This window comes from Sarcophilus harrisii, chromosome 1 (assembly GCF_902635505.1).
Source record: "Sarcophilus harrisii chromosome 1, mSarHar1.11, whole genome shotgun sequence".
Taxonomy (NCBI): Eukaryota; Metazoa; Chordata; class Mammalia; order Dasyuromorphia; family Dasyuridae; genus Sarcophilus; species Sarcophilus harrisii.
In genome coordinates, this window is record NC_045426.1 from 629,986,842 (window position 1) to 630,009,738 (window position 22,897).

Genomic DNA, 22,897 nt, shown 5'->3' on the forward strand with positions numbered 1-22,897 from the left:
TAATGTTGGAAGCAAAAATCAAAGCAAAAGGGAAAAACCATGGGAAAGATAAAATAAAACAGAAAAAAGAAGTGGAATACAGCATTGTTGATTTATAGTCTCCTAAGTTCTTTTTCTGAATGCAGGTGGCATTTTCTGTCCAAAGTCTATTGGGATTGCTTTGGATCACTGAACCACTGAGAAGAACCAAGTCTTTCATAGCTGATCACCACAATTATGCTTGTTGTTATTGGATACAATATATTCTTGGTTCTGCTTGTTTCAATCAGAAACAATTCATGTAAATCTTTCCAGGCCTTTTTATAATCAGCTTGTTCATCATTTTTTAAAAGAATGATAACAATTGAGAATAGCTGAACAAAGGAAATCTCTGATAGGTCAACCAAACTGAAAATGATTATCAGAATAACTTTTCTGACAAGCAGAAATTAAAGTCTATGTGACCTATGAAGGAAGCCTATTCCAAATCTCACATGCATTCCCAGAAACCCTTCTAGCTGAATGCAATGCTCACTATACGAGGTATAGGTAGAGCTTAAGGCATTAAAATATTATTTATTGAATACAATCCACTTTTTGATGAATTGGTTGGGGCTATATGACCTGCTCAAGGTCACTGACATAACAATACATTTTCTAATATTTTTTAAGCCTATCTCAAAGTTTCCATAATATGATGTGGTAGGAGAGAAAAGGAAGTTTCATTGGACAGGAGCTTATTATACCCTAACCCTAAATGCATTTCTCAATTAAAGCAGATGCCTCATAGCGCCAAAGGGCAAACTGAGCTCTTAAAGGCTAGACTCTGGCAGAAAGAGTCAAATTGGAAAAGCAGAGAAATGGACTGTGTGACTCTCCTCCAAGAGAAACATGCTGGAAAAAAGGAAAAAAGGAAAGCTCTACATAAAGGGATATTTTTTATTTTGTTTTATGATCATAAGTAACTCACCCATGAAGCTGTCCACCAAAGCGTAGATGAAGGGGCACACTTATGAAATCACAATCTTGAGAAGTGCTAAAATAGCATGTGCATTTCTTTCTACTCTGTCATGTGTATCATTGGGCATCTAAGAGCTCCATTTATGAGTTGCCAAGAATGGCAAAGATCTGGTTTTATGCATTATACCCTGGTATTCAAATTACAAAGAAGGTAACATTGTTCAGAGCATCATGCATGACCCACTCTGGGTCCATCTGGCAGATTTGTACAATTTGTTTATTAAAATGAAAATATGTCCAGCCTCTTGATGCATGAAACTGCCTTTCTTGGGTCAAATTAGAAAAACTAAAAGGAATGTTTCCACTGAAATGCTTTACCAGTTAAATCCTTTAGTATTAAAATACTGACATTAGTCCCTGTAGCCTAATCAAAGGGGGTATCAGAAAAACACCTTTGTATTGCAAATAATGACTAGGAAGAGGGTGGTTTCATTTTAAATGAGGAATCAGGCACCAGACTTCTGGTCCAACTGCATTTATCCCTACTGATTAGGCTGGTCAGTCTCTGCATCCTTGAAGCCAGATGTTCTCAAATTTTTTGAAATATATTGAGAAAACATAACATTGAATGGATCTGGGTTAAATTTTGGAAAATGGAGGACATATGAACTGATTAAAAGAAGAGGGGGGGAAAAACTCACAGAAAGGAGTCATTGAATAAAAAAGGCAACAATGTTACAGGGAGTCATCCTTTAAAAATTTCAAGTCAGTAATATTCCTGAGTCTTCTCTTTATAAAGGGATTTAGTTGTATTATTTCATACAATCTTTTAATTATGTATGGATTCTTCTTTGTGTGTGTGTGTACTTTTAATTAATTAATTTATTTTAATACATATTTATGAACCATATTGGGAGAGAAAAATTAAAACAAAAGGAAATATTCTTGGGAGAGGGAAAAAAAAGAGAAATAAAAGAAGTGAACATAGCTTGTGTTGATTTACATTCAATATCCATAGTTCTTTTTTTCTAGATGCAGATGGCATTTTCTGTCCAAAGTCTATTGAGATTGCTTTGGATCACTGAACCACTAAAAAAGATCAAAGTTGATCATAGAATATTCATTTTTAACTTATTTTAGTAAATTTATTTATTTTTAATTTACATTACTTTATGAATCCTTTTGGGAGTGAAAAATCAAAGAAAAAGGGAAAAACTATTGGAGAGATTAAAAACAAAACAAAAAAGAGAGAAGTGAACTAAGCATTTGTTGATTTAAATTTAGTCTCCTTAGTTCATTTTCTGGATGCAGCGCGCATTTTCTATTCAAAAACTATTGAGATTGCTTTGGATCACTGAACCACTGAGAAGAACCAAGTTTTTCATAGTTGATCAGCACACATTCTTGCTGTTATTGTGTATAATGTATTCCTGGTTCTGCTTGTTTCACTTATCATCAATTCATATAAATCTTTTCAGAGCTTTCTAAAATCAGCTTGTTCATCTTTTTTATAGAACAAAATATTACATTATTTTTATATATCACAACTTGTTTAGCCATCTTCCAATTGATTAGCATCGATTCATTTTCTTTGCTACCACATAAAGATCTCCTAAAAACATTTTTGCACATATGGGTCACTTTCCCTCCTTTAAGATTTCTTTGGAATACAGACTCAGTAATTGTATTTCTGGGTCAAAGTATATGCACAGTTTTATAGCTTTTGGGGCATAGATCCAGAATGGTCTCTAGAATGGTTGGATCATCTCACACTTCCACCAATAATGCATTAGTTTCCCAGTTTTCCCACATCTCCTCCAGCATTGATCACTCATCATCTTTTTCTATTGTCTTAGTCATTCTATGAGGTATGAAGTGGTACTTCAGGCTTGTTTTAATTTGCATTTCTCCAATGTCATGTACATTACTGTCTTAAGTGTGTGTGTGTATATATATATATATATATATATATATATATATATGTACATATATATTATATATGTGTGGAAATCATTTGTATACATATTTATAATTATATATACATATACATGATATATGTATACATATATATAGAGAGAGGTAGAAATAGATATATATTAGAACATTAGATATAGAATGCTAGACTGAAAGGGACCTCAGAACAATGAACACAGTTATAGAATGTTAGGATTATAACTGCTAAATTATTATATCTTTGTAATAACAATAGCTTAAAATTCTATAACACTTTTAGAGTTTAGAAATGTCCTGGAGTTCATCATTTCTTTTGATCCTTATACCATTTTGAGGTAATAAATATATGTATTGTTATTTCCCTTTTTCATCATGAGGAAATTGAAGAATGGAGATATCAGATGATTTAAACTATTCAGAGAGTTAATAAGTAACAGGAAAAGTATTTGAACACTGTTCTTCTGATTTCTGTTTTTGTCTTTTTTTTCCCTTCTACATTTCTAAAAATCAACCATGTAATAATGTTGATTCTTCTCATGGGACATATATTTGGCCAAACTTCACATAAAATTTAGTATGATTCGCTAATACCTTTGGTATCAAATAAACTGAATTGAAAGACAAAAAAGTCATTTTTAATAGCCTTGAATTCCTCAAGTGCTATTTTAAATCTTCATTGAAGTTTCTTATATAGAATCCGTGTGTGTGTGTGTGTGTGTGTGTGTGTGTGTTAACAGAGAGATTAGAAAGGTCAGAAGCATTTTTTTTACTCTAGCAGAACATATTGTCAAATAGTGATTTTTTTGAAAGGTTAGGCAAAACAGAGATAGGATTTATTCTTTTCACCCCCAAAGAATAGAATTATCACCAATCAGAACTAGAACAAAGGGTTATGTGTTAGAGGGAAGTAAATTTCAGTGTATAAAAATGAAATATTTATAAATTATAGTTGTCTAAAATTATAAAATATTATATTGTGATGGAAAGGAGTTTTCTTTCAATGAGCATAAAAAAGAAGAATAATGTAGAGAAAGGATGGCTGGATTTGGAGGCAGAAGACCTGAATTGAAATCTTGGATCCTTTATTTAAAATCTATGTAATATTAGATAAGTTAATCAATCAATCTGGATTGAACTTTCCTCATTTATACAATGAGGGCATAGAATCAGTGACTTATTGGTTCCCTTTAAGTTATAAATCAATACTTGTTTTAATAGTATATATGACTACTCATCAAGGATGAATAGACAGTTTTCTTGTTTCAGGGAAATGACTCCCATCTCTCATCCAACTCCAATTAGCTAACAGTCCTGAATTGTGGAAGTTATTTGATGGGTGAGAAAGATAAGATGCTAAGAGCTAAAATTTTATTGGGAAGTATCTTTTTGTCTACACTAGTGATTTGGGTTAGTGGTTTAAAATAACTTCATTTTCATGAGGTCATTCCTTAAGACCTCTGGGTTCATTGTATCATTGAATGAGATTATGCAAAAGGAAAACAGTGTTATTTGCAGGTCATTGAATAATGAAATCATAAAATCTCACAGCTGGAAGGAATCTCAAAGAAATTAAAAAAAAAACAAATATGTGAATTAAGAATTCTTTCTACAACATCCCTGCAAAGTAGTTGTCCTGTTTCACTTCAAAAACCTTCATTTCTTCACAAATTATTTTATTATTTTAAATTTTATTTTATTATTAATCAGGTCTAATTCTCAGAAAATTCATGATTATTCCTGAAATCTGTCTGTTTGCATCTTCCCTTCACTGATCTTAATTCTGCCATTTGATCCTTTTTTCCATATAAAGGTAAGAAAGGACACAGTTGCTTTATGGCTCTCTTTAATTTAATTTAATTAACCCAAAAAATAAAGGGAAGATTTTTCACCATAATAAAATCCTATACATTGAAGTAAAGGCAAGGCATCTTTTAAATGTTTATACTCCAGCCCAGAGGACTCTAAGGGTCTCGGAAGGATGTTTAATTTTTGGTTGGGGAACTTTTTTCCCCTTGGCATGGGCTATAAGAGGGACAGCTTCCAAGATTGAAGAAATACTGAGGAACTTTAGCCAATGACCATTAAAGCCTCTACCTTGATACCTCAAACTTGTAAGAAGGAACAATTAAACAGCATTCCTGGGGTTGATTTCTCATTTAACACATGTATTACAAAAGGGAGAATATTGGTATCCTGAGTTGTTTTAGGGAAAATATTTTATATTTTAAGTCTATAAACCTACATATGTATATGCATATATTTGTGTGTGAGAGAGACAGACAGACAGAGAGGGGGAGTCAGAGACAGAGACAGAGAGAGAGAGACAGAGATAGACAGACAGAGACAGAGGGAGGGAGAGAAAGACAGAGACAGAGGGAGACAGATGGAGGGAGAGAAAGGCAGAGTGACAGAGACAGACAGAGAAAGAAAGAAGAGACAGAGATGAGAGAGAGAGAAAGAAAGACAGAGACAGAGAGAGAGAGAGAGAGAGAGAGAGAGAGAGAGAGAGAGGCAGAGAGAGAGAGAGACAGAGACAGAGAGAGAGGGAAAGTGGGAAAGAGAGAAAGAGGGAGTTGGAAGATATTCCTGATACACTGTATCTATAATGTCTATAACTGAAAAAGAGATCATCCAGCTTCTACTTGAGGACCTTCAGTGATAAAGAAGTCATTTCACGTGAGGTAAGTCATTTCATTTTTGGAAAGCTAAGATTATTAGATTTTTCTATATAGTCAAAAGCTATCTCTCCAGGTATCTTCCACAGTCAACTAATCCATCTTTTTTGCTCATTTCCCTTGACATCATTAAATTTTAAAAAGAAGACTCCATTCAAATAATAATTCATGGATAATGAAGTCCAAGTGATTTTTAGATTATAGTTTTTTATAAAGTGTTTACCTTTAACAAAAATAATTCATATTTATAGGATTTTTTAAAAATAAGAAATGCTAACCTTATGCTTAGCTCATATCTTCAAGTGTGCAGTATAAACTCATTGTTTCTTTTGTATCTTCTGAATGGAGGATGAAAGTCATATATTCAGAGCTAGAAAGGGTTCTTTAAGAGGCCATCTAGTAGGTCTCAATTTTGCAAATGATAAAACTGGGATCAAAAGAAATAAAATTACTTGCCCAGCTTTTTACAGGTAATTAGTGATAGAGATAGGATTTGAAACCTCTTCCTAGGACTCCAAATCCACTTCTATTTCCACTTGGCCATGGGTACTGGTTTATGTTTTTATGACCTAGTGATTGTCCAGTACCCTTTATCAGGGTCTGACACATAAAAGTGCTTGTTTTTTTTGTTTAGGTGGATTAAATTAATCTAAGGAGATTTAGTGGACAAAACTATTTGGGTTGAAATTTGTTGACTTTTGATTTACTTGCCGCGTTACAAAATGAAAATGACCCTTTTTATGGCAGAAATCAGTTCATCTTGGCACCCTGTCACTCAAAGAGCTCCCTTAAATTTCCACTGCATATGTTCTGAGCTACATCCTAGAATTTGTTAAAATAAGCATTTCTATAGCTCTTTATGCTTCAGAAAATGCTTTCCTCAAAACTTTGGATGAACATTTTATCCTAGTTTGACAGAGAAACCAGGGATCAGAAAGTCAAACTGACTTGTCAATTGTAATACCATAAACAATGGTTAAACAGTGAGTAATGGTTAAAGCTGGAGGGAAAATTTGCATCTCTATCTCTCTTCCAAAAATTGCTATTGTACTCCTTCTTAGTTTATATTGCCAAAATCAATTCTCTGAGGATTTTGTTATTACTATTTTAATATAGAAGAGTAATTGTGCATTCCTTGAGGGGATGTTTCAATTTTTAATTTTTTTCCCTTTCATATCCTTGATTCTGTACACCTATGGCAGAGGGTGGGGGAGAACGGAGACAAGCAATTATTAAGAGCCTACCATATGCCAGATATTATGCTATTTACTTTACAAATATTATCTCATTTTATTTTCACTACAATCCCTGAGTATTGGTTTCTCTTATAATCTTCATTTTATAGTTGAGAAAACTAATGTACAGAGAGCTTATGAATGAAACGGTGTCCTGATATGACCCCAGTTCTTCCTGAATGCAGGTGGCTTGTCTAATGGGCCACATAGATAACAGGATGATTTAAGAAATTTAATAGTAATGATTTGCGCGTCCTTTTTTTTCTGTTTCTTTTAAATAACTTAAGGAAAAGATTTCCTAATAAAATAATCAACCAAAAATGAGATGGGTTTCCTTTGGAGGTAATGAATCTATTTCAATCAAAATATTCAAGCTAAGGATGGAAGGTAACTGGAAATATAATACAGAATTATTTTTAGGTGTGGATTGTATGTGATGTACACTGAAATTCTTTCCACCTCTGAAATTCTGTAACTAAATTTGAAAATTATGTGATTATCATTTCAGTCAAAAAGTATCATACTGACTGTAGTTTAAATTTACTACTTTTCACTAATAACATTAAAGGGTAGCCAAATTTATTCACTCAATTATCAACTTCCTCAATAAACTCTTATCAAATCCCAACTTTCTCTTCTACTTTTTCATTTATGAAATCTTAAAAGTTGCTAGACTTCAAAGATAATCTTGTACAATTCCTAACGGAAGGATAGATCCCTTCTACAGTGATGACAGCTGAATCAAACTGCATGAAGATCTATGTTAATGGGAAATTCACTACCTTCAAAAGAAAATAATATTTTTGCTCCCAACTAGATTTGAAGAACTTGGGAAAACAACAGGGGGACCCTCAAGGGCCTGAACAAAAAAAATAAAAAGTTATATTTTGAATAATAATGGTATAGTATACCAAACATTATGTCATAGTACCATTCTGATGATCATCTACTGAGAAAACTAATGGGCATTGAGAAGAGTATATGAAAGATAATGAAGAGCTTCAATTTTCACAGCCTTTCAAAGTCAGTTAAAAGAACAAATGAACTGTCCTGGAAAAGATGCAATATGGGCACAAAGGTTTTCTTCCTATTTTTAAAGCAAGGTTTTATATAAGAATTGGATTTTGGCCATAGAATTCAGAACAAGGAACAATAGTAAAAATATAGAAGTAGGTCAATTTGAGTTTAGGGAAAAAAGTCTTAAAACTTAGAACTATTCAAAAATGGATTCCTTAAGTTCAAGGTTCTCTCACTTTGGGCCTTCATGTAAAGGCTGTACAACCAGTTTTGGAGGCTTTATTGGATCAGATTCATGTTCAGGAATAAGCCAGTCTAGATGAAGCTTCTGCATTTCTTTTCAGCTCCGAAAATTCAGTCATATCACCAGGTATTCCAAGGTGTCTAATAGAATGTAATTTTCTTGCGGCTTTGTTTTTGACTTTTTATCAGCAACATCTGACAGTGTCTAGTGCATATTTAGTGATTATGTGATAGCTATTCAGTGGATTGCATTGAAGTAAATGAGATTGTCAAATAATGTGAGAGGTAGCACATTATTGAATTAAGAATCTTGACATGTGGGAGTCAGTAGATTGGGGTTCCAATCCTGCCTTTAATACTAAAGTGGATATGGACCATGGAGTGACCACCTCTCTGAGCTTTATTTTCCACTTTTGTAGAAATTAAATGATAATACACGACGTATCTTTTTCAAGGCAAAACAAGGAAGGTATTTTGTCAATTGTGCCATGATAAAGTTCCTTCTGGAGTTCAGAGGCTGGCAGGAGAGAATATTCCTCCCCACTCCAGTCTGACTCCTCAGGTTCCACTAGGATCTTCCCTTCCTGAGTTTGGTGGTTCACATCCTTACAGGTCCTTAGTTAGTTATTGGGGGCACATGAGACCTTGGTTTCAATAAGCAAAGGGTCAACCTACTATAATCCCTGTGCTAAAATGGAAGAAAGGAACTGTCCCAGAATTTTTTTCTATTCGTATTCTGAGTGTTTAACACAGTACTCGACCCACAATAGGCACTTAATAATTGTTTCATTCCATCCCATACAGAAATTTGGATTATTCTTAAAGAAATTAGTCACAAGTTTTGCCATATTTTAAGCATTTTCTGCCATTCAGCATTCAGGATATGATTGAAACTGTCCTTGGATTCAGAGATTACAGTATGTTGTTTTCATTTTTATTTGTGGGAAATTCTTCACTCTTCATTTTTAGAGTGAGGAAATGTAGTATAATGGAAGGAGAATCAGACCTACAGCCAGCATATCTTGTATGAATTATAGCTGTGCTATGAACAAGTCTTTGTATTTATTTTATTTGGTTGCAACTAAGATTGCAAGCCTTAGTTTATCTGTAAAATCAAGTGGGTGAACTAGATAAGAAATTATAGATTCTCCTTTGGCAGTCCAATGAAGTCTATGGAATCCTTTCAGAATGATCTAATGGTTTTAAATGTTAAATTAAAATACACAGGATTAAAATGGAAATAAGTTATTTGCACCTAATGAAGTGTATAGATCTTTTGAAATCTATCCATGCATAGATGTTTAGAATCCCAAAACCAAGCTGGGGTTCCTGGACTGTATGATTACTCAAATCCCTTCTGGCCAATGTGTTATCAATTTGGGGATGATGCATAAAAAAGTGTAGCCAATATATTGGGTGATAACACTGAAAATGGTGTTCATTTACCTTGCTTCAAAATCAGGTTATGTTATAAAAGTTAAGATTTGCTTGAGGATCTCACCACTTTGGTTTCCAGACCCAAAGTTGTGGAATATGTTTGATTACTAGTTTTCAAAGGAACTAGTGTGTAAAGAAAAAAATCAATTAGATTCACAAATTGTGGTCTGTTAAAAAGATCAGTATTGTGTGGAAAAGCATTACAAAATAAAATGAGCAGAAACCTGGTAAAGGAGAATTTTATTTTAGTCCTGGATCTGCAACTAACTTGTGATGTGACAGATTGACTTCCCATTGCTGAACCCCCATTTCTGCATCTGTATAATGAGAACATTGGATTAGATAAAACTTACTGTCCCTTCCAGCCCTATCATTCTGTGTTCTCTTTTCAAATATGATGGATGGTTTCTTCCAAATCTAAAATTAGATGAATTGTGTCTTATTCAGTAGAGGTACTTAAATGTTTGTGGAAATATAATCTTTACAATGTGAATATGTTCAGGAGAAACATGAAAATGTATAGTTTGTACTCAGGCTTCCAGAATCTGGGTAAATCACTCTCACCTTTTCTTGTCCTCCATTTTTTCATCTGTGAATCAAAGGCATTGTACTGTTGTTCAATCATTTTTTCAGTTATGTCTGACTTATGATCCTATTTGGGCTTTTCTTGACAAAGACAGCACAACGGTTTGCCATTTCCTATTCCAGCTCATTTTAGAGATGAGGAAACCAAGATAAATGGAGTCAAGAGTCATCTTCAGGATCACACAGCTAATTAAGTATCTGAGACCAGATTTTACTCAGGAAGAGTCTTCCTGACTCCCATACTGACTATCTACCACACTAACTAGCTGTCCTAGGTGCTGAACTCAATAAACTACAAATTTACTCTGAAAGCTAAATCTTGTTTTGTTGTTTGTTGTTTTCAAATGAACTAGTAGTTTTCAAGATCAATGAGAACCTTAATAAATATTGTACAGGAATATCAACCACAAATTATTCAGTTTCTTTTAGTCAGTGAAAAAAAAAAGAAATGAGAGTCATCCCATGTTTTCACCCTAGTACCATTTTTGAAAATTTCCAGCAAACAGCTGCAAAGCTTTGTAGCAGTGTAGGTAGATTGTTTCATCAGTCCTATAATTTGATCAATAATTATTTCAATTATTATCAGTAAAACTAATCTCAATTTTTCCTAACAATGGGCACTGAAAAAAAAAAAACAAAAAAACCATTAGAACAAAGATCTCTCTCTCTCTTCTCTCTCTCTCTCTCTTCTCTCTCCATATATATATGTGTATATATATATATATATGTATACACACATACATACACATACATACATATATATCTGTGTGTATCATATGTTTTCACATAGATATATGTATATTTTCATATTCATATTCACACACATTCATCTCTAAATTCAATTTTGATCACTGGAACATTAAGTCAACTTATATACAGTAGCAGAGTCTGGTCTTGAACCCTAGGTCATGTAAACTAAAAATTCAGCCTTTCAACCACTATAATACACTCCTTTTTAAGAAGAAACGAGATACTTATCATAGAACATATTTTGTTCACACGTTTTCTAAACTGATATTATGCATTTCCTTCTCTATTTCTGTTCCCTAGACTTTTTCTGTTACACATATATCTGCATGTGAAATATATATATACACAGTTAAAGGATCAAATATAAAATATAGATCATACTTTTCCCCATAAAATTTTAGGACAGTCTACAATCAAGGTGGGCTTCTTAACAAGATGTTCATCTCTCTCATGAGCACTCACACATTCACAAAAGCAGAGGCACACACACACACACACACATACACACACTCTTTTCAAGAGATCTTATTTTAATGGTAGGCCCCACGTTCATATTAGATAAAATCATACAATTTAGAGTGATAGTACATTACTTGTTATCTCTGTTATATTATAGATGTGGCCTAGAGAGGTGAATTGATTTTCTGAATCCATTCTGCTGATGGTCATACTTGACATAACAAGTAGGGCCAAAGTTCAAAGTCAAATGTTTTAGTGCTTGCTCCAAATCCAGAACTTTTTCCATTTTATCAAATTAGAATATATACAAATACATATCTATATATCTATATCTATAATTTATATATATTTATACATTATGTGTTGGTATGGGAATATATATATATATATGTGTGTGTATATATAATTATATATATATATATATAATGTTTATATTCGTGTATATGACAAAGTCTTTCCAAATGAGGCTACCTTGTGTTTGTAGAAGTCTGACAATGTACACACCCTTATTTATAAGATTAGCATGTATTTTCTTTATGGCTGCAATATATGTTCATAAATCAGTTGGGCTTTACAATAATAATGTCTTTACAACAAAGACAGCTACCCCAGTGAAAAAGAGGCACTGGGGGATATCAAATCATTGCATTGCTGAACTATTTATTATTGCCAGTATTTTTATCAGTTTGTTTAGGCAGCACATTGGAGATTTAAAAAAAAAATCTTATTGAAATGGACAATACGTGTAGTATTCATTTTGGCTTTATAGCCACTGGCTCGGAAGGCCTTCAAATGATCACACATTGACACATATCACAGACAGGTTCATAGACATGCAATGGCAAGACTGATGTGTTCATGGGAAAGGATGCATTTGGCCAAGATGGGGACATTGCTATAAACTGTGAGCCTTTCTCCTGGGGTAAACATGCATCATAAAATCTTAGTGCTGGGCATTCAGAGAAATGGGAGATTTCATTGGGCTTTATAGAAATCATTTTCCTCTAAAAAGAGAGAGAGCCAGAGATTGTACCTTATCATGAGGGAGATGATTGTTTGCTTGTAACCAACTGTAGGCTTTCTGAAAATATGGAACCAGTAATTAATTGGAAGGACCTTGGCTCCAGTTGTCGCTCTAGCACTTACTATCTGTGTATACTTGAATGAGTCACTTAAACTTTATGGACTTCAATTTCTTCACCCCTCATATAGAACAACTGCAACACCTGGTCCTAAAGATTTCTTATATGTGTGACATTTTAAGTTCTAAGGACACTGTATAATAATCTCTGTACTCATGTCCTTTTCAGCTTAAACATTCTATTTCCTACTGTACCCTCAAGCTCTAAAATTCTATAATTCTATGATTTATTTTTTGGTAACAACTTACTACTATGAGATTAATGGAACACAAGTCAGAGGGAAGAATTATCTGTAAGCTAAAACAATGTTCCAAAATTTTGTCATACAGGTACTTGGAGCCAGTTTCAATGAATTTTCTTGAAGGAGTATTACTACTTTTGATGAATGGGATTCTTTCAGAGTACAAGCATGAAGCATCATCTCCATTTGCATCCAAAAGGAAATATCCTCTACCAGTGGCTTTTAAATCACTTCTTAATTCTACTTAAAAGTTAAGATACTTGGATAGCATTCAGAAATCTCAGTTCTTTACTGGAAAGTAAGACTAAATCAATGGTGCTTGAAATTTTTTTCTCAAGTTATTTATAAACTTTCTTTCAGATCTCATTGGAATTGTCCTTGTTCTCAAAATCTTTTCAAGTTGGCTTGTAGCTTAGAGTTATTCTAGTCAAAAGTGCTTATTTCAAAGATGAGGACGCTAAAGCTCATAGAGATTGAGTGACTTGCCTATGATCATCTGGCTAATAAGATGTAGAATTGGAAATTGGACCTGGGTCCTCTCTACCCAGTGCATTGCTATTTTCTCTGAACTTATCTTGTCACTTTTCTATCTGCTTGTCTTTTGTCATCTGGGTGAGTTTTTAAGACTTTTCTGAAGGCAATATGACACTTCAGAGTATGCTCATTGTCCTTGGGTTGGAATTTCAATTCTTCATTCCTTAATTTTGATGTCTTTTTTTTATGAGGGAGGAACAGTTGGCCATTTTAATGGTCTTCCTTTTTTTTCATTACTCCCCTCAGTAGCACTAAATTTTACGTTGGCATTTCTTTGGATGATTCCAATAGTTGCCATCAAACCCATGTATAGCAGGCTCTATTTTGAGTACAGTGATTTCAGTTTCTTGTAAAAAACTATCCCAGATGGAAAACAAAGATGAAAATATCCCCAATGATAAAAGTATGATTTAGACCAGCATTTTAAGCAGGGATCCAAAAAAAGTTACCTGGACTAACTGGCCTAATATACTCTTCGTGGGTATTTTTATTTGCAGGATACTTAAGATCATTGATGAATTACCTTACTCCCTCCCTCCCCCATTTTCCCACCCCTACCCAAAAAAAGTTTTTTTTAATGAAGAATAACTCTTTAACCACATATGAAAAGGAATGATGGAATGGAGATCACATTTTTTTAAACAGAGATGGCACAAAAGAATTTATAAAGGATTCTTTGCACATAAATAATCTCCAGTTCTACACACACAAAAAGAAGTTTTAACCTGAGTTCTGAAATGTTTCTATGCACTTGTATCAACCAACAAACACTCAAGCTGGTAATGCTTTGGACAAATCAAGTTAAATGGAGGAGAAAGCCTTTGTTCTATGATATTAAGATTATGACACTGGTCCCACCACCTCTCTCCCAATACTTATTTTTTTTTTCTTCTTGTTCCTGTAAAGGATCTGGAAAGAGACTTTGAGTCAGTCACCAGACAAATGACAACCTACAATTTGATAACTAACTATTTGCTTAGCTTTTCTAAGCTGAGATAGAAGTGACTTCAATATCTCTAATCATTCTCTTAAGGCCTTCTCCTTTCCACTTTCCACCAAAAATACAAATGGGGCTCCTATCTCAATGTTTAGTATGGGGCTCCCAAGTCTAAAAAGCCGTGTTTCAGCTAAAGGTCTGGATGATACTGAAAAAAGTGCACTGGTTACTTTTGGGGGTATTACACAGGTCCCTAGTTGATTCCCCTAAAGCCATTATTTGAAATAGTTGAGTCCCGTGACCAAGAAAAATTTCTCCAGGAACAGTTCAGAATCCAGCACAGCTATGTGGGCAGCTCGGCCGATCAGGGCATTGGCAGTGTTGGGCAGAGAGTGGAACACGTTGTGTCGAATTACAGTGCAATCCTTGGCTTCTATCAGAGGTTGGAGAAGGTTGTTAATCATCTCAACATAAACTGGGCCTGAAAATGGAGTAGAAGAAGAGGTCATTCACAACATAGCAGTGACTGCTTCATAATTTCTATTTGCATTAAAAGTGCTTCTGCCAATTTCCAGCATGCTTGAAATGAGTAACTCTTGAGCAGGAGTTCTTAAAATTTTTTTGTGAAATGGATCCCTTATTGGTTCACAAAGGAAATCATATTAAAATGTAGTCACCAAAAATTTATTTGTATGTATATATATGTATATGTGTATATATGCACATGGATATATACATACAAGAATACATGTACATGTGTGTATGTACATATGTATGTGTGTGAAGTTTATAACCCTTGATTCAGAATTTGAAGTTCTACAAAGTATGTTTCTTTTTAAACATTTTAAAAATTATTTTTTATTTTCAGTTCCAAAATATCTCCTTCTTTCTACCCCATCTGCCATCCATTTAGATGGCAAAAAATATGATACATATGAAACCATATAAAATATTTTCACATTAAACATGCTGGGGAAAAAAGAAAACAACGTGCTTTAATCTGCATTCAGAATGCATCAGTTCTCTCTCTGGATGTGGGGAGCATTTTTCATCATAATTTCGTTGGTGGTATAGTGAGTCTAAGTCTTTCACAATTGAATATCATTACAATATAGAATATAGAAGATCCATCCAATATAACTGAGATCTTTTATAGATTCTTCCACTATTTTGCAGATATTAGGATAATACTTGAACTGTTCATTAGTTATTTATTACTATTTGGCTCACCATTTTTTCTTCCTTCCTTATACATCTTGGATGCAAGTCAATATTAAAAATCAGCTCCTTGCAAATTGGGATTGTGTATTCTTTGTATTTGAATCCCAGTGTCTGGCATGGTACTTGATTCATAGTAGGTTCTTAATAAATTTTTTCTTCTATGACTGATAAAACTTTTTTTTTCAGCTTAAATCACCCTCATACAACTTTCTATTGTTCTTTGATATACCTCCTAAATTGATTCTCTGAGATTTTTGGCATTCATTCAGTAATTCAAAGATATTTATATAAATGCTAAATAAAGGCTTTTTAAGCAAATGAGAAAACTGAGTATTAATGGATAAAGTTGCCTCTTTTAAATATCTATTGTGAAAGTTCATCCTTTGTCACTTCATATAAGGCCTTCCTTATGTTGTCATTTGGAGGCTTTAAGGCAAGAAACTGGAATAATTTGTATTTAACATATCCCTGGACTAAAAATAAGCAAAACCTGACAATATTGTGGGACATGACCTACCTGTATGTCTGTCCTTGAGTGCCATTTTACACATTTCAATTCTTGCTGAATGAAATGGCACATACCGGTCTTGAGGAGAAGCAACCAACACAACATTTTTAAAATACTGAAGGCCTAGAATAAAAAAAAAATTAAAATATACAAATTTTTACAAGGAAGAAATAAAAATTTCATATACTCTTCACTTTCTGGAGTATGGAAACAGAATAGCAGTATTATTAAATATTTGTTGTTCATCTAAGATTCCTTTTGCTGCTGCACCAGGACAAGACAGAATTATAATCTGAGGCATTTGTGTGATGTCATTATCACATCTGAGATACTTGGACTTTAGGATTAAGTAGTCTCACTGGTCCCTCAATTATTCACAGTATTGTGAGGAAGAAAGTACACAGAAGTCTGGGGGGTCATCTGTGTCCACTATCTCAAATATCAGGTTTTATTTTGCATCCTCACACCCTGCCACGCTCTGAAGAATTTTGTATTCCCATGGCAGAATAGAAGGGAAGGAGAACAAGACCTCTTGTGTCTTTCAGAATTCCTGTACCATTGAATAGCATGCTTTTGAGAGTATTAATGTGTATATTATTCCAGCATAAGACCCAAAGAACCAAATTTTATTTCTAAAATATATATTGAATGTTTATTGCATAACATATGTTGTTTCAGGTACTAGGAGTGATGTTACTTCTAAATTGTGTTCATTATCACATTCAATTTAAAGGCAGTAGGTAAAGATACTAATGTAAACAACAACACTAATCTAATTTTAAAACTACTATTTATAGTTAACACTTCTACAGCATCTACTATTTGCCAGACATAGTGATAATTACTATTCATAGAAACTTACTGGATACTCGCAGCAACTTTGAAAGGTAGGTACTATTAACCTTATTTTACAGATGAGAAAACTAAAGCAAATAGAAATTAAAAGACTTCTGTGGGGTTAAACAGATAATCTAAGGCCATATTTGAATTTAGGACTTTCTGACTCCAGATCCATAATTCTATCCACTGAGCCCTCTAGCTGCTTCACATGAAATAAAACTTAATAAAAAAATAAAACTTTTAGCCTTAGAAAGATACAAAACAACAATATATTTTGTGAGTTATGTGGTATATAATAATGGAGGATTTAAATTAAGGAAAGCTTCATGGAGAGCATGATAATAGATAGTAGTCGATTTCTAACAAGATAGCTTAATCTTGGCCATTTCCACTACAGCCATTTCTTCGCCAGCTATACTTATATGCCACTATATTCTCTGAACCAGAGATTTCATGCATTAGGGTTTAAAACATCTCAATCATGAAACACTCAATCTGGAGTCCTTGGTACCTACCAATTGCAGCCTTCCTTTGCATCTTTCTAGCCATTTTTCTAGATTCTTTCTTAAAACTCCACATGGATCCTAAATCCTCACCCTAAACATATACTTCTGGAGCTCTGGAAATGTAATCAACTTAACTACTACTGTTAATGACATCAAAAAATTTCCTTCCTCAGGTATTCTCACCTAAATATTAGTTTATTACTTATTTATACTATTACTCTCCTACTTGAGTCTCATTTCACTGGAATATAAGTAGGGATTTGGTGAAAGAGTTCTTGAGGGTAAGGATTGTCTCTCTTCTTTATTAGTATGTAGCAGTTATTTGTTAAATGAGATATTTGTAAAGTGTTTAGCACAATGCCTAAAACATAGCACTTATTAAAGGTTTTTACCCTTTCCCTATTACATTTTAATTTATTTTTCTTTCTATCCATTGACTCATTAGGACCACTTACTCTTATTCACTTTTTCTTTTTTATATATTTTTTTCTTTTTTAATATCACCATCTCTTTGGTTGATTCCTCTCTTACTCTCACAATTTCTAGTCTTTATAAGAAATGAACAATCAAGCAAAACAAATGAGCACATTGGTCATGTGTGAATTTCCACATGTATATTCCATCATTTCACTGTTGAAAAGCAAGAAACGTGTTTAGCACAATGCCTAAAACATAGCACTTCATAAAACATAGCACCTTTCCCTATTACATTTTCATTCATTTTTCTTTTAATCCATTGACTCATTAGGACCACTTCCTCTTATTCACTTTTTATTTTTTTATTAATTTTTTTTTCTTTTTTAATATCACCATCTCTTTGGTTGATTCCTCTCTTACTCTCACAAATTCTAGTCTTTATAAGAAATGAACAATCAAGCAAAACAAATGAGCACATTGGTCATGTGTGAATTTTCACATGTATATTCCATCATTTCACTGTTGAAAAGCAAGAAACATGTTTCATTTGATATCATTTCCATGATCTCATCTGTCTTGCAATTCCTTTCCCCAGATATGTATAACAGAGTAGCCCACCTGTCTTTTGGCTCAGTTGGTACAGGAAACATTTGCGCAAATCCGTGTTATCCCTGAAGGTCAGCTGTAAAAGGGATCCGGATTTCTTCAGCTTTTGCATTAGCCACAAACCTAATAAAACAGAGAAAGAGTAAAGAAATTATTTCTTTGCATTTTTTTGTGATCTTACCCATAACATAATGAGTGAAGGACCCTGGAAATATCATTCATGTTCAGAGGTCATTGTGTTGCAGAAGTGAAAGGCAAATGGAAGCTAGGTCCATAAATATAAGAGTTGGAAAGGACTTCTGACCAGTTAGTCCAAGTTAAGTATGAAGAAACTTAAGTAGAGAGTGACTAAGTGCAGGTATATGTAAGGATATGGTAGTTAGTTTCAAAGGTAAGATTTTTAGACCAACTCCTCTGACTGTGGAACTAGTATTCTTTTAAATTTGTCCCAGGCTAATAAATGTCTGAGAAAGACTTTGAATTAATTTTTCTGGTTCTTAGTTCAAATCTCTAACTACTATGATCTTTCCCCAACTTTGGCCATACTGCTCAAGAATTTGATTTACTTAGATGTGAATCTACTTGTATAAATGTATTCCCTTGATTGAATTGAGTGCAGGTTTCTTGAGGGTAGGGAATATTAATTTTGTTTGCATCTCCCTTGCCTTATGGAAATCTACACATAAGTCCTCTTACAGGGATCCAATAAGATAGCAAATGTCATAAAATCAAATGAAAAAATATATGTAAAGAACTTGACAGACATTATACCATTATACAAATATTAGAGGAATTATAAAAGATAGGATATAAGTAAAAGGTATTCTTGATATTTTAATAATAGATTAAAAGGGCAACACCCTCAGATATCTATAGCATTTTTATAAGAATTTCAAAGTCTCTTTCAAGCAACAATCTTGAAAGATAAGTAATATACACATTACCATATCCATTTTATAAATGGAGAAATATTGAGGAGTAAGGGAAGTTCTGAGCAGCCTTAAGTACTTTTCCAGTTATAAAGCTTATTCCATCATCTATAAAATGAGATAACATCATCTACCTTCAAGGTTGTTGTGAGAATTAGTGAGATTATTTGTAAAGTGTTTTCCAAACCTTAAAAGTCTGTGTAAATGCCAGTTATTTTATTTTTTGTCTATTAAAAACTTGTTTGTTTGTTTATTAATATTTCTAGACAGGAAATTACTCCGTTTCTCCTGGGTATGAGTCTTCCTCTAATATCTCATCATGGCACATGGAAGTGGCAGTAGATTTGTGAAATTTATTTCAAGAGACCAAGAGAGTTGGCAGGCTCTAACAAATAGGAGATGAAGTCAGTGATGAATTCAAAAGGGATCTAAGGAAAGACTTACCTGTGCTAACAAGGGCACTATTGTTGTAAAGCGTCCCCAAGTGAGGCCCAGAGAGAGAGAGAAAGGTATGTAGCTTGTTGAGGTAATACCGAAAACGAGGCCGAGTCAATACTGATCGGATGATGATGTTGCCAAGGGAATGGCCAATAAAGCTGTTTGGAAAAAACAAAGGATACGAGTCCATTAGACTGTGAACTCTTTTATAATATGAATCACAGCTACCCATATATGCCTAGCACCTAGCACAGTGCCATGTACATAAAAGATGCTTAGTAAATATTGAATTGAATCTCATTCAATAAACATGCATTTCAGCATCAGCCTCTCAGGCTGTCTCATAAGAAGTGATAAATAAATTGAATCTTGTTTGATAAATATGCATTTCAGCATCAGCTTCTCTCAGGCTATCTCACAAGAAGTGATAAATAAATACTATTAAAGTCACCGTCTCTTTACTTCACCTGGATTTTGTTTTTACCTGATTCGAGAAATGGATAGATTATACAACTGGATATGCTGAATGATCTCATCTAGTAATCGGTCTGTCATTGTGTCAAAGTCAGCAAAGGTGTCACTCTGAAAGAAATCAGTTACAACAATGAGCCATGACCCCAGACCACAAATTTCTTTTGCTACTGAATAATCACATCATGGTACTGTATTATGGTTAAGGGTTCTACAATGGAAATAGGAAAATCTGGAAAAAAAGCAGGAAAAGCTATTTCTCTACCACTTAACACCTTTTATGATCCTGGTCAAGTTATGCCATCTTCATGAGACTCAGGTACTTCATGTCTAAAATGGGAAAGTGGGAATAATAACTCTCTGCCTGCCTCATGGAGATATTTTAGTGGAGAAGAGATGGGATTGTAGTGTGAAAGATGGAAGACATCTTTTCAAGTATTTGAGTGACAGACACTCAGATACTTCAAAGCAAGATTAAACTTGTTCTCAGACTGAAAATGCCAAATAAAAACCTATGGGTAGAAGTTACAACAGCTCATATATATGGTTGATTTAAGATGGGCATAGAGAGGCTATGTGTATGTGTATGTACATACACATGTATATACATATGCATAAATGCATGTGTTTGTTTCCTTTTACATATCTATGCACATGTCTATATAGATACATGAACACACATTATATATGTGCATATATATGCGGGTGTACATACAGACATATAATGTGTATATATACATATACACACACATCTATTTTATGTATCTTATGTATTTTATGTGGAAGAAAAATTGGGAAATAGCTGAGGCCACAGAAATGAAACCAAATAAAACATGCCTCTTGCTTCTCATTAGGGAAGTGGAAGAAAAATATATGGAAATGGGAATATATGTATGTGTATCCATATGTCTATATGGATGCACACATATATCTTATATAGATATTATATGCACATATAAGTTATTTATTAATATATTATATTATATGCATATACATTATATATTAATATTATATATATTATATGCATGAGTATAAATATATGTATATATGTTCATGTGGTATTCAGACATGCCCAATGTACTAATTTGTTTTGCTTAACTAACTTTATTGTTTGTTTTTTTTACAATATGTGAGTTATGTGGGAGTAAGGGGGAGAAAGTGTAAAACAACAATGATGTAAAAGAAATATATGCATGTATATGTGTATGTATATATACATACACATATACATGCATATACAAAATATAATTTATTTTCTAAACAAAAATGGTATTCCCCAGCACTTCATGACTCCCTTTCACTAGATATTTTCAAGTAAAGACTAGATAACTCTTTGGTGGACATTGTATAGAAGAGTCCATATTTGCATGTGAGAAGTAGGTAAGGAGATTAAGATTCCTTCCTAAACTTCTATGATTCTCTGATAACTTAGTTCAGCCCTCTCTTCTTTTATAGATGAGGATACAGAACATAAATGATTTTCCCAAAATCATTACTGACAGAATAAAATAATTATTTAACTTTTGGAATCACCAGTTAATTGTCCTTTTTAAAGATGTGGGTTTGTTGCTCCAATATGAATCAGAATCAATCTCTGATCTGAGGAGACAGGTAGTAAATTATGATCAAGTGCTGATGCAGACACTGTTGGAAAACATACTCTAGCAATGAATGCTTTCATGAGTCAACATGTCCTACTAATGTCAGCCTACTCAAAGTATTTCCCCATTAGGTACAATACACTTAGCATTCTTCAAGATGAATAAATGCAAGAGACAGATGTAATTCATAAGATTTCTGATGTGGGATAGTAGAATCCCAATATCTCAGAGTTGAAAGGGTTGGACCAAAGATCAGATCCAACCTATACCTGACCAACAACAAAAAACAAACCCTCAAGTGGTCATCCAGCTTCTATTTGAAGCTATCTAGTCAGGAGAAACAAATGACCATTTTAACCCACTATATTTGTTATTTTCCCCCTGCATCTAGACTAGATTAGACTTTTTGCCCCTATCTTTTGCCATTAGTTCTGTGCTCTGACATCAATCAGAAAATAGTCTAGTCCTTTTCCACATTACAGACTTGCACATATGTAAAAATAAGGATGATGGCTTTTCCTCCATTTTCCCCTAAATCTACTCTGTAGACTAGAAATCCATTGTGCTCATCATCATCCCATTTAACAATAAGTATAATAGTCATGTAGTTCATGACATTTGAGAGATGAAGGAAATAATGTTTTTATACCTTATACTGCCACTACTTGCAGCACTCTCTCTCTCTCTCTCTCTCTCCCTCTCCCTGTCCCTCTCTCTCAGACACACACACACACACACACACACACACACACACACACAAGCTTCTTTGCTATTCTTTTAACAAGATACTGATCTTTTAGCTGTAGACATTTTCATTGACTGTTCCTCATGCATGGAGTGCTCTCCCGCCTCTTTTTTAACTCTAGTGGCTTAGTTCTTATATTTTTCCAGTTTATCCTGTATATAGCTTGCTTTTGCCTATATTTGTTTCTATATCCTTCCCCAGTTAGATTGTTAGATTGCAAACTACTTGACAGCAGTTTGTCTTTTTCCTTTTTTTTGTATTCCCAGAATTTAGTATAGTGTCTGGAAAATAAATGTTTTTGAAAGATTGATTTCTGTTTGCTAGTTGTGCTGGCTTTCTTCAAGTCACAAGTAAAATTTCAACTTCTATGAGAAGTTTTTCTTGATCTATGTTAAATTTAGTGCTTTTCATCTGTTGACTATTCATTTATCCCGTTGATTGCTTGTATACATAGTTGTTTCAATGTTA

At 33.6% G+C, this 22,897-nt stretch overlaps 1 protein-coding gene across 1 annotated transcript in view; it reads right to left on the reverse strand.

Annotated features, from left to right (window-relative positions):
• Positions 1-11,933: 11,933 nt before the first annotated feature.
• Positions 11,934-22,897, reverse strand: part of FAM135B (family with sequence similarity 135 member B) — a 412,962-nt gene continuing 401,998 nt past the window's right edge. Inside the window, exons 16-20 of the mRNA XM_031947238.1 lie at positions 20,097-20,194; positions 19,619-19,770; positions 18,258-18,368; positions 15,886-15,999; positions 11,934-14,628 (exon numbers count right to left, since the gene is read on the reverse strand). Of these exons, the coding sequence (XP_031803098.1) occupies positions 14,423-14,628; positions 15,886-15,999; positions 18,258-18,368; positions 19,619-19,770; positions 20,097-20,194 (681 nt within the window). The 3' untranslated portion in view covers positions 11,934-14,422. The remainder of the gene's footprint in view (positions 14,629-15,885; positions 16,000-18,257; positions 18,369-19,618; positions 19,771-20,096; positions 20,195-22,897) is intronic.